Genomic DNA, 18,294 nt, shown 5'->3' with positions numbered 1-18,294 from the left:
ACTTGTGTGGGCCACAAGACACATAAGATTTACTCAAAGACAGTGGAATTAGGTTGTCTTTAGTGACGAATCTCGATTCACTTTGAGATTTGCCGATGGCAGGGTCCGAGTGTACTGCAGACGAGGTGAACGTTACGCTCAAGTATGCGTCAGAGAAGTTGACCGATTTGGTGGCGGCAGCGTCATGGTTTGGGGTTCTTTTTGTGCACATGAACGTTCTCCTCTTGTTGTTGTCCAAGGGAACTTAAATGCTGTCCAGTACCTGTTCTTCTTCTGTTTATGCAGAGACATGGGCCTGGACTAACGTTTCAACAAGAAAATGCTCGACCCCATACAGCAATTGCTACCCAGATTTTTTTAAGAAATGCCGGTGTCCAAGTCCTGGATTGGCCGTCGCTTAGCCCCGACCTTAATCCTATTGAACACATCTGGGACGAACTGGGTCGACGTGTTCGACAGCAAGCGAATCCACCACTGACGTTGCAGGACCTTCAACATGCTCTTGCTGAGCAGTGGCGACGTCTTCCTCGGGTAGTGTTTACTAATGTTCTGAGAACCATGAGAAGACGTTGTGTGGCAGTATACGAGACGCTAGAGGAGGCCACAACCGTTACTAAACACTTTATTCCGATTGTTCTCCAAGTCTGTGAATTTCATTTTGGGGGGTACTGTGACATCACGAACGTTATCAATGTCAAGGACTTTCGGCGAGACGTATTTTTGCTTTCTGTTGATGTCAAGGTCGTCTGTGCACAACATAACACTAAAATAGTTGCCTTAAACCAAATATTAAAAATCTAGTCCCAAGTGTCAAGTTTTTAATTTGGCTGAGTATAGTAGTTACCTACTTAAAGTTACGGGGAATAGACCGATATATATTTATCTTTATAACCCACACCTTTAAACATTGTATATTGCAAGGTGTGGTGTGTATTTACTGGGTTATATTGGGCTAAATAAAATAAAACCAAGTACGAACAATCCAAACCATTAGACAAAATATTCGAAGTCCTAAAAAAACGGTATTGATAGGCAAAATAGTGTAATCAACAAATGAACTGTTCACCGTGTACAAAATACACGACAGGCAGCGGGCGGTAACAGTTGTCCGGAAGAGTAAGCTTATCCTGTCTGGCGCCACACCCGAAATAGCTGCATACAAACCAGCGTTTGTATCGACTTTGTATTTAGTGGAGATGGCATGTGACAATATATTCGATTTCAAAGTACTTTAATGAGGTCATTAAATGCGCCGATTAGACAATTCTTGTGACTGGACAGAGTTGAAAAAAACCACGTGACCACCCTTCAGTTCTATTTCAATAATTCTCGGCGTAGCCTACGATATCACCCCTGGTGGAAGCGGACGTAAAACTCCAGGAACAAACGAACAAACCCATTAGCTATGGGTGGAAACCAGGGACGTAACTAGCTCAGAGCAACGAGGGGGGGGGGGGAAGTGTTCTCAGGGGGTGCTGTAAAATTGACGGGCAATGTATATCTATTGTTTTTATGGTCGACAATTTCTTCACAGGGGGGGGGGGGGGGGCTTCGTCCACGGGACACAAACTAAGTCATTTCGGGACTAACATGTGGTTCAATTTTATTTCAATAATTCGCTTGCGCGTAGGGGTCTTTAGCAGTGAGAGGCACTCGAAGGACCCGGAGAAAAACCAAGAAGTTGGAAAGGCGAGCCTACTCCTTGTCACATACAACCGGGGAATCGAAACCACGCCTGTTGACTCATTGACAGACCTTATGATACAACGCGAACGCCCAAGGAACCGAAAGCGCTAGTCGCATAATACTGAGTTTCTTTCCTCAACATTTTAATTTGCATATACTTGAATGGTGTAAACATCCAACCCTTTATTAACTTATTTGAAAAATATAATACAAATTTATATATTATTTTTTTAATTATTGCATTTCTTTTATAAAGGAGAGGTACCACGGTGGCTAAGTGCGTAAGACGCTGGCTTGCTAGCCTGGAGGTCGCGTGTTCGATCCCTGCATTGACCGAGAACGATTTCCAAACGTGGTTTCCCCATGTCAGTGGTGCAGAACAAGGACAGCTGCTGTCTAGTCGTTCGGATGGGACAAAAAACCGAGGTCCCGTGTATACATACATTGGCGTGCACTTAAAATATTCCTTGGCAGTTGGAATTCGATATAAGAATAGGCCGTAGTGCCGCTGTACCGGCCAAATTTCCCTATAGCACACTGTATGGTTTAAAAACTGTTTTCGTGGGAAAATCAAGCGTCTTGTGTATCCTTCTTTGTTCCGACAGAATAAAAAACTTAATTTCAGTTCAACAGACCAAAAGAGTCGCTCCCAAAAAGTGTTTCTGCTGACTCGACTGATTCCATGGCGATATTTATATAAAACAACTTGTATTTCAGAGAGAGAGAGAGAGAGGAGAGAGAGAGATGGGGTTTAACGTCCACTCGACACAAACTAGGTTATTTCGGGACTAACGCATGGTTAAATTTTATTTCAATAATTCGCTTGCGCGTAGGGGTCTTTAGCAGTGGGGGGAAACCGGAGGACCCGGAGAAAATTCACTTGTAATTCAGATAAGCTTTAAAAATTGTAGGCGTCAAGTGCACATGCACTAAACATATGATAAAATACAGAATTTTTATGTCCGTTTCATCTGTCGATCTTTAATCGCGGAACATTTATAAGCACGATTGTTTTTTTCATCGCGTTAATGGTATTAATTATTTTCGATTAAATTGTGCTAAATAGTTTTAACTTCTGTCGAGTTTGAATATAAGGCAAAATTATACTCTTTTCTGCAGTTAATAGTATAACGTATAAATTTACCCCCAAAACTATTTATATACTAAACTAGCATTCGATTCTTTTGTAAACAAAATCAAGTGATTTTATTAATTAAAATGTATCGATCATTATTGTTATTTATCAAAAAACAAAAAGTTAAAAATTACATGAAGACCCATATTATTATAAGAAAAAAACGTATTTTCCGCCAATCAGAATGGTTTTAGAGTGTGTATTACTATTATTCTTCATGAACACACACCCATCAGTAAAGATCCCGTCAAAGTGTGTAGATGGAAAAAGGAGATTTCTATTTTTAGAATAAGGTCAACAGACTTCGGTCACATAATGCGCGGTAGCGGTTTCCTCGAGAATCACGTGACTTTTCAATCCAATCATTAGTTCTAAGTTGTTTATCTGTAAACAATTTGTTTGTTTGCTCCCTGATGAACTAGTTGAGACCCCCATACATGAAGATGATCTGAAGGCAGCCATATTTGAAGGATAGACGGAAGAATGGAACAATGACAAAAATTTGAGAGATCGAATATGCATTCAAGCCGGAAACCGATAACCTAATCAAAGCCTTCATAAAAACGAGACAACTTCTCTTACATTGAAGTCTATAAACTTGATGTCCATTAGGAAGAAATAAGAACAGTCTGCTTATCGCACCTTATTCACCCTTCTTGAAGTGGATTCATCTGGCTGAGTAAGTGCCCTTTCCGCTCGCTTATTAAATATTAAAGAATGTGTACATAATACTTGACAGTTTTCTTCTAACACGATATTTGTATTGGATTTCCATGACGGCATTGGAAGCTGAGAAATGCATGTGATTTCTCTTTTTACCGATAACTTATCTAAATAAAACCGACAGATTTATCAGCTCGACAGAATTCGAGCCAGAGGCAAATCCAGACGGTGGAAATTATGTGATTCTAAACATAGAACTGGGGGGAATTTCCTTACTTCACGTGTTGTTATTCTGACGTTATTATCGTAAGAAATCCTTCAATAAGTTTGTATTATTTCGGCTTTTATCATCTTCAGGTTTGTAGCGTTATCGCCTAGCTTAGACTCGGTAAATGCATGATTGCCCGACTACTTAGTCGATGCACAATCGCCTGCGCCCTGACCTTTTTTGGTTTACTGATATAAGTAAACTTTGATTGGACTTTGTTTTATTGTTTCCTTTTACTATGATAAAACAATTGGGGCAATTTTAGGCAGAAATATGTTCATGGAAATATTGAGGAAGTGAATTTTCTGGCGGAATCGCTGGGTTTGCCAGTCTTTGTTGAAATTGACCTAATTATTTTATCATCATAGCGTGTCATTGTGCATAGTTTGCCATTATACATTAACAACCTCGATTTGAACATTTCTATTTTTAGTAACCATACATACATGTATTAGATCAGACAAACATGGCTTCTTATTATCAAAGTTTTTATTTGAAGAAGGATGTATAAAAATTGAAGCCATGAATTAATCCCATCTTTGATTATCTCGGTGGGCCTATGTGAATTTATTTGTTCCTTTTTATATAGATTTACTTTTAGCCTCCTATTATTATGTATTTAATTGAATTTTTTTTTGGTTTTTTTTTTGTTACTATTTGAGTCGAATCCATAGTCTGCTTGTTAAATCAAATTATCAATTCAATCAAGTTACATGTATATTGTTTTGTTTTTTTTGTTGTTTTTTTTTTAAAAAAAAAAATAGGAAAGACCATTCCATCCTCATCACATGGATTATAAACATATTTTGGTACTAGTACTTAGTTATTTTGAAATGAGCTTAGTGAAGCTAAATAAACCTTTTTGATTTGGGTGGAAATCAAGTATTAATTTAAAGTAGCTAGGTCTCTAACTCAATATCATCAAAAATCTTCGACACTGAAAACTCAATTTGTTTGTCAATTTAAATCAACATTGATGTTGTTATCTTACCGGGAAATGATGGGCTTCTGATATCCAATATTTAAGACAAAATAAACAGTTTACCATTGGTACACGATTCGTGTACCATAATGCGTTTCAGCGCCATTTGTAACAAGGGACTCGAAGAACGAGGCTAGAGATATTCCACAAGTCATGTCAAACAGTGACATATTATCGGTGTAGACGGCAATAACTAGACGCTAGAAACTGCCATTCGGTTGAGACTTCTGCGGTATTTCGCCGAATATAACTGATTTGAAATTAGAGTAAAAACGGTAACGTTGAATGTAAATCAGTTTATATACATTCATATTACATTATTATATGCGTTGCGACCCATTTATGTCAATTTCTAGATCCCAAATATTAGCGATTTAGCTCCTTTAAATAGGGTTAATGTCTGATGTATTTTTTCTATTACTAATGGGACACGCTATATCATATTTTGGTGGGGGTGGTGGCTGAATGGTTAGCTTGTGCGCGCTGCATCATAAAGTCTGTCATTGAGTCAACTGGTGTGGTTTCGCTTCCCCTGTTGTACATGTCATGTATGTAAGCTTACATGTATGTGACAAGGAGTAGGGTCATCTGTCCAACCTCGTCGGTTTTCTCCGGTTTCCTCCCACTGCTAAAGACTGCTACGCCCAAGCGAATTATTAATGAAGACGGGCATACGCCATACAGTGTGCTATGAAGGAAATTTTGCCCGGACAGCAGCACTCTTGTATCGAATTCCAACTGTCAAGGAATCTTTTAAGTGCACGCAAATGTGTACACGGGACCTCGGTTTTTCATCCCATCCGAACGACTAGACAGCTTTCCTTGTCAGCCCCTCCGTCCTGCACCACTGACAAGGGAGAAGTTTAAGAAAGTAATCGTTTTGCAGATTGAATACAATATTGTCTACTATGTTTTTTATGTTATGAAAATAACGATTTGGAATCCATATTGTGGGGGGGGGGGCTAAAAAAAAAGTATTCTTTCAATAAAATCATTTGAATTAAAGATACACTATGGAATTTTGGATAAAGAGTTGGCTGTTGTTGCTATAATAGTTCCAACATAGATAAATTGAAATTTTCATTCAAATTACTTCATTCTGAGCCAAGTTATCACTGTTAATGGTTTTGACAAGATGCGTGCATTGATTGACCTAAAGAGGTGATTAAGGTCTTTTCATGTTAATAAATGTCTAATTAATAGTTTATATAACTTTCAAGGTCTAAAGAAAGACCTGCTATAGGTAGATTTAGCTCTTGAATAATGTATGTTTAATTGCAAAGGAATAAAGCTCCCAAGCTATCTGGTGTACAGTGTTTGTTTTGTATTTTTAGGTGTCAGAATGGCTGACAACTCTAATGATGAACCGAATGACAGGAAGCGACCACTTCTAGAAGATGAGGACATGGATAATAGTAATACCGGTACGGAAAAGAGGTAAGACAACTCTTAATTTAAACCAGGAACTTGTTCATACACTCGCTAATCTAATTCTTTCTTGGTGTGGGGGGCTGGATTGCAGAGTGGTTAGCTTGTGCGTGTTGCATCATAAGGTCTTGTTATTGAGTCAACAGGTGTGGTTTCGATTCCCCGATTGTATATGTCAGGAGAAGGGTCGTCTGTCCCAACCTCATGAATTCCTCCGGGTCCTCAGGTTTCCTCCCCCTGCTAAAGACCCCTACACGCAAGCAAATTATTGTACTGTTTTGATATTACAGACCAATGTTTCAACTAGTCTTTAGCTTTTGCTTTTAATATTTGAACCAGAAATACATGAGACCCAATTCTATAAAAGAACACTACTGTATTGGTGATAAAGACAAGTCAAAATGTCGCTCAGTAATAAACAGTAGTTGTAGTGTAAAGTTCAAGTACTAAATGCCATTGAAACAAGTTTTGTTGATAATTTTTTTTCACTCCAAGCATACTCATTCATCATTTTTGTAGAAAATCCACTGGCTCGCTAGCCTGGAGGTCGGGTGTTTGATCCTTGCATTGACCGAGAAAGTTCATCCAGATTTTTCCAGCGTGGTTCCCCCTTGTCAGTGATGCAGGACAGATGACCTGACAAGGACAGCTGTCTAGTCGTTCGGATGGGATGATAAACCGAGGTCCCGTGTACACATTGGCGTGCACGTAAAAGATCCCTTGACAGTTGGAATTCGATATAAGAGTGCTGCTGCCCGGGCAAAATTTCCCTCATAGCACACTGTATGGTGTATGCCCGTCTTCATTAGCCCAGTTTGGAGCAGAACTGTAGGACGTTAAATCCCATTTCATTTCATTTTTGTAGAAAATCTAAGAACTGTCAGCCACCTGTCTGCAATTGAACTTGACACAATATGGTTACAAACCAGTGAAATTAGACCTGCAACGGTATACATGCCACATTTCAGTTCACTGTACTTTTAAATCCATACTGCGGTTTGGTACATACTATGCGACGCGTGAGACAGCATACCAGGGTATACATGCCGTGGTTAGGTTTGGATCTTTAATTGCAAACTGAGGTTCAGTAAACATGGCATAGATTTTTTTAACCGTCTGTTTTTGTTCCTAGAATTATGCCTCCCTGTTGTTCATGTAACAATGAGGAAAGATGGCTTCCAGCAATGTCCCGCCGAAGTTATATTCACCTCTACTTAAACATAAATCTCGCATATTGGAATATTTTGGATTTAAAGATGGATAAGCCGTGACTAAGGATGTAACAAAGTGTCACCATTGTTATGCCGATGTTTCCTATAAGACTGGGAACACGTCAAACATGGCGATACATGTAAAGCGTCACTATCCACTAATAAACGTCGATGCCACTCGTAAGACCCCACCCCCACCCCTAACACTCAAATGCGCATGCAAGATGCGATAAAAAAATAATCTACCCTGCAATTCACTCGATCTCTCAGTATCTCAAGATTAATTGAGTCCATTTATTGCCACAAATGTCAATTTGAATAAATATGAAGTGTAATTAATAATTAGAGACAATTTAAATGTCATGTACTTGTTTTATTTATTATGTAAATTTGGAAAAAAAAGATATTGCGATACATATTGTATCGTGAGGTTTATACCGTGATACATGTACTTATCGTATTGTGAGGTTAGCGTATTGTTGCAGCCCAATCTGATTAGAATACTGCTCTATATTTTGTTTCGTTTTTTTTATACTTTCGATGGCCTACACTACATGAAGATCTGACCAGTTTCATTTCCTAATTACTCACATCAACTAGAACGCCTATTATATAACAACTCTTCCAGATCCTAGTGTAGTACAGACAAGTAAAATGAAATTTTGAACTATAAAAAACGAAACGAAATTTAATCAGATTGGTTGCAATCCTAAGTGAAATTCATTTGCTCTATTCGCGATAATAGGTCTCCAAAAATATTGTTAGTAACAGAAAATTTGAAAATGAATTGTGTATTTTTCATGGCTTAACCCGTGTAAGTATGTCACTGTTTATAAATAATATATTTATCTTTCAGGAGTAAATTAGATGAGAGTAGTGAAAGTTCTATGGATTCCTCTTCCCTTGATAGTAAAAGTTCGAAAAATGGCGAAAGATCTGAGACGAATGGTCTTCAGTCCGTACAGACTGTGTCTAATGGTATTAAATCTGATGACAGCGAGAAGGAAAATAACGCGGGATCACCTAATGCCATGGATTTAACGTATAAAACAAGTGGTGATGTAATAACTTTATCGGATAACGAGGAGGAAGATGAGGACGTCGATTTTGATGTTAACGGATATTTAGACGAAGAATCGGAAGAAACGATCCGAGTGAATAAAAAATTGATTAAACAGTTACAGTCGCAGTTACGAAACGAAGAGGCGAAACTTGTTCTCCTGAAAAAATTACAGCAGAGTCAGTTGACCCATTCACTTCAAGAACGTGACCGCAACAGCAAAAACTCTGTGCCTAGACAAAATGGTGGACCACCACCGCTTGTTCGGGGAAGTCAGCAACAGCAGATGCACGCGTCTAAATCTATTAATAGTAACAATGTGCAGTCTCAATCCATACGGGGTTCGCCACAGGTGTCTCATTCACGACCCGGTATGCAGGGCCCCCCTCCGCTAGTCATGGCTCCTAGAGCGGGTAATAACCAGTCTTCACGAGATAGTCACCTGAGAAACATGATGCCGGGATCGTCTCCAAGCAACAGCATCATGCAAAATTACCGACAGGCGCATCAACAGTCCTCCCAATCCCAGCAGATGGCACGCGATCGTGATCGAGAGAATTTGAGGGAAAGAGAACGGCAACAAAATGCCACTCCACCTCAGCCAGAGCAGACGCCACAGCAACGTCAAGCTGCCGCTAAGCTAGCTTTAAGGAAACAGTTAGAGAAGACGCTGTTACAGATTCCACCACCTAAACCTCCACCACCAGAGATGAACTTTATACCCAGCTTGGCGTGTCCAGATTTCATCATGATGCTGGGTTTGGAAGAGGTTGTTAATCATATTATCGACAGCCAACTTATTGCCAAGGGACAGAAGAATCCTGATGAGAAGTTTGTGTGTAACCCGTTCACGTGTATACAGTGTCACGCTGATTATACCCCGGTTTGGAAACGGGAGAAACCAGGATCCAAAAATGTTATTTGCGAGTTGTGTGTGACCACCAATCAAAAGAAGGCTTTGAAACAAGAGCATACTAACCGACTAAAGAGTGCTTTCGTTAAAGCTCTTCAGCAGGAGCAGGAGATCGAAAGAATGCAGGCGCAGAGTTTAGCCCAGGCACCAGCAACACCAACAACGACGACGGCAACAAACTCTCCTGCACCGACCCCATCACACAGTAGTATGTCGTCGTCCTCCTCTCCACTGAATATACCCTCGGCTTACAAACCTAGTCCAGAACAAATAAGACAACATCAAAACTTTCTGCAAGCCCACCAGGCCCAACTACGAGCCGCTCCTCTCGGTCTTCAGGCTTTCTTTCCCAGACATCCTTACTCTTACCAGCTTCCATTCGCGAAGCCGACCGATTTACAACGACAATATCTTTTAGATCTAATTCCATCAAGGGGTAATATGTCATGGAAAACGTGATTTGATGGACTCGACAAAGTGGTATTGACAAACTTGCGCAGAGACATGCGCTGAAGCTAGTGTTGTTATATAATAGTGTACAATAAAAAACCAGGAAGTTTATAATTATATTCGTGATATATAACATATCTCATCAGCTTGTCTATGGCTTAACGTATGTACATGTTGAATTTAAATAACTGTTGTTAATTTATTCTCGGAACTTTTTAACCAATGTAAGAATAGAACAGTGCTTGTTCATCTGACAAATGTTAACCTCTGCCCCCCCCCTCTCTCCCCCAGTATGTGCCAATATGGAGACTATGATATATAATATACAGGATAATGTTGTATAGTTTATAGACACTTGTTATGTACAGAGTAATATGGATCATTGTGGTTCAGTCAAACTGATACATAATTACTACTTGGCGAAAATTGGTTGGACTTCACGCTTTGTTCAATGTCATTCTTCATTTAAAACCCCCTTATGGACATGTAATCATTCTGGTTCAGTTGAATTGAACAGCATGACGTGACTATGACTGAAAGAAAAAAAAACCTTTTTGAATTCTGTTTTTCGATATCTACGACTTCATGCTTTGTTCGAAGTCGTTTTTCATTTAAAACCCCTCATGGACATTGTAGTGTAACATAATCATTATGGTTCGGTTGAATTGAACAGCATGACGTGACTATGACTAAAAGAAAAATAAACTTTTGAATTATGTTTGGCGATATGTACGACTTTCTTTGTTCAATGTCTTTATTTTTCATTTAAAACCCCTCATGTACACTATAGAGTAATTTGAATGATGGTCATTCTGGTTCAGTTGAATTGAACAGCATGACATGAATACATGTATGACTGGAAAAAATCTCTAAAATTCTGTTTGGCGATATATAGGACTTTACGCTTTGTTAAATGTCTTTTTTCATTTATTTTCTTTTGTAAATATATGTACTCTCTGTGGAACAGAAATAAGTTAAAATATATATAGACTGCCACAGTCTCACTTCAAGTACACAGCGGCGTGCTCGGCTGTATCTTGAACATATACAGCGTTAGTTGTAACTCAGAATCCGAGTTGAAGAAAAATTGTACTAAATTTGTATATTGTACCTAAAAATAAAAAGCCAAGAAACGATGGAGTGTTTTATTTTAAATGGTTTTTAAAGGAAATAGTTGCAAGGCCATATTATGTGAACCACTCCCATGAAACCAAGTGCTTGTCACACAATTTCCATTTTGTACTAAAAGCATAAACTGTGTGTCTTCTTGTTTCTGTGATTTAGCCAAACTCCAGATGATTACGACAAATTTAAAAAGAATTGCATTTTAGAAGGATTAGGCTGTGGACTATTCAAATATGCTTCTAGCACTATTTTCATAAAAATGACCAAGATATTTCAAAATAATGCTAAATGAATATATTGAAAATTTCATTTAAATTACTTTATTTTGAGCGAAGTTATCTATGGTTGTAGTTTTGACAAAATGTGTGCACTGATTGTAACCACCGTGCTGGCTATTCTAGCCTTAACCTCACTTCTCCATTTTAAATTAAATCATTAAATGGCCGAACTGCTCTAATCTACTTAAAATTGGAGCCATCCGATGGCATCGAGAGTGGATTATGATCTGGATAAGTTAATGTTAATATTTACATCTTATATAATGCACGTTTAAACAATCCCGTCTATTATCAAGGATAATTGAGATTAGTAATACATGTAGTCAGGGCTGGCCACAAATAAATTGATGGCGAGCAGATGACTGCTCACGCAAATTTAGGTTTGGGCGAGCAATAAAAATTGCTCACGCAAAATGTTGTTTGCATGAGCACACATTTTGTAACATTGTTTCAATTTAAAATCATAAGAAAATTGCTATTCCTGGCACAAAGTTTGCAGTAAACATGTGTTTTTGACAGTCATACGTACTCTTCTTTATTAAAACCAATTTCCGTATGGATTTCTTCACCCCACGAAATAAATGTGGATAGGGCAATCAGGTTGCCTTTGGCCATTATTACGCTTAGATTGAAAATTATACGACTGCACAATGGAATAAAAACCGAAGTTCTGATAAAATAGGAAATACCGATAAATATTAGTTTGAAACGTGTTCATTTAGCGTGAATACCAAATGCCGGATGTAAACGTTCTTTACTTTAGACTCGATTATCACGTGTTTGTTACAGGTGTTCGTAGGAAAACCAGTCATGACGTTCAGGTCTAAAGTGTATTTTTAGTAACACAAGTTGCGAGTAACTTTATTAGCCAATCAAATTTCAGGAGGAAATGCCGCGTGCAGCTGGGTGAATCTCAGTTTGACAGACGAATTTATGACGTTATTGACATTGTTGGGTTAGTTTCGACAATAAACTTGTCAATATTTTGATTATTTTTACAGGGTTTTCTTAAAATTTTGCGCGAGCAATGAACCGCTCGCGTAAATGTAGATTTACGCGAGCGCGAGCAGTTGCTCGCGTCTCGTGGCAAGCCCTGTGTAGTTATATCCCCAGTAAGTCAATATTTTAGGGAATTTTGAATGAGATTTCACCATATCTTGATGTCTGATTGGGCATAAGTCCTGTCATCTTCAATAGAAGACTTGATCTCGCTTTAACTACGTACATCTTAAGGCCTTCACGTAATACCCTACATATTTCGGCACTAATTTCGATTGGGTACAAGCCCAACTTGTAAACCTATCAGATTCCTCGATCGTCGCGAATAGCAAAGAATAGCAAGTCTCGCGCGTTCAAGCTAAAATGACTACCTGTGATAATCGAGCTGCAAAGTTCAAGGTTCATTCAATGTCAAGGTTTCCGTGGAGGTTGCGATGGCACAACCTCTGATTGGACGCTACTACTCATGTGTCTGTAGACAATGTAGCTATAAGTTTGGGAATTCTGAAGTAAACCAGCAACGTCCAGATGTTGTGAAACATCGCAGTCGTTGCTTCAGGAACATGAGGTTCTGTCTGTCATATACATCATCTCTGTTGTAAAAATGTTGGGGGGGGGGGGGGGACAAATTGGGCAGGAATGACCTCTGTTTTTAATCCCATCCGAATGACTAGACAGCTGTCCTTGTCCGGCCCTCCATCTGGAAAATCAGTCAAGGGATCTTTTACGTGCATCTCAATGTGTACACAAGACCTCGTTTTTTTGTGCCATCCGAACGACTAGACAGCTATCCGACTTCATGAGTGCATGCATTAGACCATTTGTCCCTCTCTTTCCCCACCCCCTGCTGTCATGAAGACTAAGGAAATGAAACTTAAAGCATAAATAAACAAAATAAAATTCAGATCTATATTTTAATCAGACAGGCAAACCATGTTCCATTCCATAAACCATGAAGTTATAACAACTGTGATCACCCATTTTATAAATATTTGAATAGTTTAAAACGTTTACGGTCCTTGTCTCCATGCTGGTATAGCCCTGAAATAGACAGGTCAATCAGATTAATGACTAAAAGATATAAAATGAAATGGGACTTTTGAACTGCCATGGTAGCAGCGTCTCCCCCTCAAGGGCAGATCTGACGGGAAGGCCCACCCATCACAAGAAGGATTCTTCAACGTGCACTGGCGGTAGTCTGGACAATCAAGCTAATTTACAATTAACAACGAAAAGATATAAAATGAAATAGGAATTTTGAACTGCCATGGTAGTAGAATTCCCCCCCCTCAATGGCAGATTGTGTGTGTGTGATTGTGTGGGGGCGCACCCGTCAAAAGGATCTTTAACGTGCACTGGTGGAAGCTTTTATCTTGCCAGGCCCTTCCTTTCCAGTACCAATGACAAAGGTAAGAAGGCAGACGTGAAAATCCTGAGGAACTTAATCTGGAATGGGGTTCAATGTGAGAGAGAAGTGGGGTTTAACGTCCACTCGACACAAACTAGGCCATTTGGGACTAACATGGTTCAATTTTTCCTATAATAATTCGCTTGCAAGTAGGGGTTTTTAACAGTGGGAGAAAACCTACAAGGTTGGACAGGAGACCCTGCTCCTTGTCACATACAATCGGGGAACCAGGGTCCAACATCCTAATTTTTAGCTCCTACTGGGTTAATAAAGACGGGCATACGCCATACAGTGTTCTATGAGGGAAATTTTCCTGGACAGTGACACCTAGGGGATGCTCGATTGAACGTTCCGGAATTGAATTCTCTCAATCCCCAAAATAGTGTCAATCAAGTGAACAGGAGAATTTTGGAGTACAACGCATGTGCCGACTGCACAAAAAATATCTCAACCAATCATGGCAGCTGAAACATATTTGCTATTTAAAATACGTCACGATTCTATTCACACCACCTCAGCTGTTGGGACTGACAGGACTGAATTCCGTATCACTTGATTGCGATTCTGTCAATTCGGGACGTTCCGGATTGACAATCGAGCACCCCCCTACTTTTATCTCGAATTCCAAATGTCAAAGGTTCTTTTAAATGAATGCCAATGTGTACACAACTGAAAAGGAGAAACCATGCGGGACAATCCTGACGAACTTTCTTGACCTACGCTGTTTCAAACACAGTACTCCAGGTTAGCGAGCCCAACATCCTACTCACTGAGCCACTGTGACTCCTCAATCTGGATCGAACCTGGTACTTCCTGCTTTGTGAGACCAGGCCTGGAGTTCACAAACCATTCTCAGACTAAAGTTAAGAATTTACTCAACTTTCAAACACTGTTTATGAGAAATATCTTTGATCCAGAAACTCAAGACTTTGCAAATAGTTTCTTATTGTTGTATTTGATACATTAAAACAACACAAATTTGATAAATGGTTATATTTTAGTTAAAATAAGACGAACAATTTTGAGTAAGTTCTTAACTTAAGTCTGTGGTTGTTTGTGAACCCGGGGTCTGTATTATTACCTGTGTGGCATGTGTAAAACAGGGCCTGTATTATTACCTGTGTGGCATGTGTAAAACAGGACCAGTATTATTACCTGTGTGGCATGTGTAAAACAGGACCAGTATTATTACCTGTGTGGCATGTGTAAAACAGGATCGTTGGTATTATTACCTGTGCGGCATGTGTAAAACAGGACCACCAGTATTATTACCTGCGTGGCATGTGTAAAACAGGGTCTGTATTATTACCTGTGTGGCATGTGTAAAACAGGGCCTGTATTATTACCTGTGTGGCATGTGTAAAACAGGACCGCCGGTATTATTACCTATGCGGCACGTGTAAAACAGGACCGCCGGTATTATTACCTGTGTGGTATGTGTAAAACATGACCGCAGGTATTATTACCTGTGCGGCACGTGTAAAATAGGACCAGTATTATTACCTGTGTGGCATGTGTAAAACAGGACCGCCGGTATTATTAGGTGTGTTATCTTTTAATCGTTGTTTCCATCCTGTCGTTGGTTTCAACAATCTACTCGGATCTCTACGTACATTATACTCGGTCTACAAACAAAAATGAAATGAAATGGTGTTTAATGTACTACTGTTCTGCTCCGACTGGTCTAATGAAGACGGGCATACCCCATACAGTGTGTTATGAGAGAAGTTTTGCCTACAGTCTACTCTTATATTGATTTCAAACTGCCAAGGAATCTTTTATGTGCATGCCAATGTATACACCAGACCTGTTTTTTGTCCCATCTGAACAACTAGACAGCTCTTGTTGTCAGCCTGTCCATCCTGCACCACTGACAAGGGGAAACCACGTTGAAAAATCTCAATAAATTTTCTCGGCCAATGCCCTAGCGAGCCGCCGTCTTACACACTTAGCCACCATGGCTCTCTACTATAAACAACAATTTGATGTGCATAGCCCAGTATTGATCCATTGACAAAATAAAAACATCAAATTAAACCTCCCTCCCACATCAGAATTATCTAAGAACGAGAATATGTCTTTTGTATGGCTTCAATATTAGATGACTTACGTTTTGTTTGATTCTCTCCTTCAATAATTCTTTTTCTATTCTTTCCTCCTCTTTTAATCTTTCTTTAAAAAGTTTTTCTTCTAATTTTTGCTGATCCTACAAATCAATGTTAAATAAAATTATAGCACAAATATAGAATACCCTGAAATTAATCATCTATTGGACAATAAACACCCCTAGCATTCCTCAGATTGTATGAAATGGGGTTAACATCCCATTGTTCTGCTCCGACTGGCCTCTCAACACAAACTAGGTCATTTCAAGACTAACATATGGTTCAATTTTATTGCAATAATTCGCTTGTGCGTTGGGGTCTTTAACAGTGGCAGGAGACTGAAGGGCCCAAAGAAAACACACCAAAACACATGAGATTGCACAGACGACCCTACTCTTTGCCACGTACAAGCAGGGAATCGAAACCATACCACCTGAATAATGACAACAGGTATATTGAATACCTACTCTGTTTCGGAATTTAGGGATTTGTTTAGCTGCTATTCTCTGTTTTATTTCTAATTCCTCCTGCTCTTGTAATTTCTGTTTTTCTTTCATTATTTCCTCTTCTTCTTCTCGTTGTCGTTTCATCTCTAATACTTTCTGTTTCATATCTTGCTGTAATAAAAGATAGGTTGCCAGGCAACGAAACATACGCCCACAGCAGCTAAATCGTCCGGGCAGTCAACAAGAGTTGTCGCATATTTTTACTTTTTTCGGTAATGAAACATTTATAATACACTAAAATCTGATTAAGAGCAACAACTCAGAAAACTATTAGAATTTGTTTAGTTTTTATAAAGTTCTGCCCCATGCTAACGTTTTGTATACAGAACTTTTAATACTGTATCATGAATTTAGCTGTTCCAAGTCATAAAAATTCATTGAAAATCAATATACTTGTTTGTCTCAAGATCTTAAACTCTGTGTATCCATCTGCAGTCAATCGGATATTAACTTTGGCCTCTAGAGCGTCCACAAGATTTTTCAAAGTGATCAAGGGCCATAACTTTGGCAGTAATTATTGGAAATCTTTGAAAATCAATAGGATTCTTCGTCTCATGACCTTAAACACTGTGTATAAATTTAAAGTCGATCAGATATTAACTTTGGCCTCTAGAGCGTCCACAAGATTTTTTGAAGTGATCAAGGCCCATAACTCTGGCAGTAATTATCGGAAATCGCTGAAAATCAATAGGCTTCTTCGTCTCATGACCTTAAACACTGTGTATAAATTTAAAGTCAATCGGATATTTACTTTAGCCTCTAGAGCGTCCACAAGCAATTGTGGACGCCGGAAGGACGGACGGGGGCGACGACAATATACGACCACATTTCAATGTGGGCGTATAAAAATGATGGGTTTAACGTCCTACTGTTCTGCTCGGGCTGGCCTAATGAAGACGGGCATACGCCATACTGGACAGTGGCGCAATGGTCAACTCTTATACCGAATTCCAACTGTCAAGGCAGGGATCTTTTACATGCATGCCACTGCGTACACAGGACCTCGGTTTTCTGTTGTGCATCATGTTTTGTCTTTAATTACATTGTGGTGCATCACGCGCATGTAAACACTCTTGATAGGCTAAATCTATTTGTTAAGGCCAGCTCAATTTTTGTCAAGGTCGTTGAGATGTAAATAAGGTTAGGGCACGTGATTGTTGGCGAGATTGTAGGTTAGAATAGGCTAAGCATTAGGGCCAGGTCCAGGGTTAGGGTTGGGATTAGCACTAGCTTTGTTTACATCTCATGACCTATGACTAAAGATTGAGCTGGCCTTATCATTTAGCACTGACCCTCTTTATAGTTACATGTAGTGCATTAAACATACAGTTGGAATAAAGCCGCCATCATTAAAACATGTGCTTGTCCTCTTCTTTGGTATTATGTGGTATTTAGGGCCAAAAATATCACATATCTGAGGAACTAGAGAACTATACAAATCTATTTCTATATTTGTCTCGATCTAATATGTAACAGACATTGCCTGAGTAGAGCGAAGCTGATTATTGTTAAATATAAAACCTTCATAATTAATTTTTCTCAAGTGATACAAAAAATGTTAAATAATTTAGTTTTCCAAAATTGATTTTTATTTAGATCTAAATTTTATACATTAATTTTGTTTTTAAAAAAGGAACAAAAAAGTGTGAGAATTATTTTCAATGACATCACATATTTTTGACGTTCCGATCTGAATTTTTTTTTAATCAACAGTCTGTGAGTGACAATTTCAGTTACGCTCCTGTGTTACCGGAAAAGAGCTTTGCGCGATGCTTTAGAGCTTCGCTCTATATTAGTGTTTTTACATCCACCAAGGGTGATATCGCAGACAAGCTGTCTTATTTCATTATGCTTAGCACATGCACAAGAGTCTTATCTGTGGGAGAAATCTGGAAAACCCACAGTGAACCCACAAAGTTGAGAAAGTGCCCCTATCTCCAAGCCACATCTTTTTGGTACCTGTGCAGACAAATTGTCTTATTTTATTATGTTTAGCACAGCGCAGGTGTCTTTCCTGTCAGAGGAATCTAGAGAGAGAGATGGGGTTTAAGATCCACTCGACACAAACTAACTAGGT

General features: G+C 39.0%; 1 protein-coding gene and 1 long non-coding RNA gene across 4 annotated transcripts; one reads left to right on the top strand and one right to left on the bottom strand.

The window, feature by feature from the left end:
* The first annotated feature begins 3,237 nt into the window (after positions 1 to 3,237).
* LOC126817375 (transcriptional repressor p66-alpha) lies at positions 3,238 to 10,932 on the top strand. 3 transcript variants are annotated; one of them, XM_050544320.2, is made up of 3 exons: positions 3,238 to 3,500; positions 6,069 to 6,171; positions 8,230 to 10,932. In XM_050544320.2, the coding sequence occupies exons 2-3, from the start codon at positions 6,077 to 6,079 to the stop codon at positions 9,803 to 9,805; spliced, it is 1,671 nt and encodes a 556-aa protein (XP_050400277.1). In that variant the 5' UTR covers positions 3,238 to 3,500; positions 6,069 to 6,076; the 3' UTR covers positions 9,806 to 10,932. The 3 variants fall into 3 exon arrangements, with proteins under 3 accessions (XP_050400277.1, XP_050400279.1, XP_050400278.1); XM_050544322.2 differs by lacking the exon at positions 3,238 to 3,500 and adding an exon at positions 3,573 to 3,790; XM_050544321.1 differs by lacking the exon at positions 3,238 to 3,500 and adding an exon at positions 3,823 to 3,841.
* Positions 10,933 to 13,098: 2,166 nt separating this feature from the next.
* LOC126817413 (uncharacterized) lies at positions 13,099 to 14,991 on the bottom strand. Its single transcript, XR_007679001.1, has 2 exons — positions 14,953 to 14,991; positions 13,099 to 13,239 (listed from the first exon to the last, which is right to left on the bottom strand). It is a non-coding gene; the product is annotated as an uncharacterized LOC126817413 (long non-coding RNA).
* Between the last annotated feature and the right edge of the window lie 3,303 nt (positions 14,992 to 18,294).

The sequence above is a fragment of the Patella vulgata genome, chromosome 4, assembly GCF_932274485.2.
Source record: "Patella vulgata chromosome 4, xgPatVulg1.2, whole genome shotgun sequence".
Taxonomy (NCBI): domain Eukaryota; kingdom Metazoa; phylum Mollusca; class Gastropoda; family Patellidae; genus Patella; species Patella vulgata.
The sequence above is the reverse complement of the archived record's forward strand: the minus strand, read 5'-3'. Positions and strand labels throughout refer to the sequence as shown.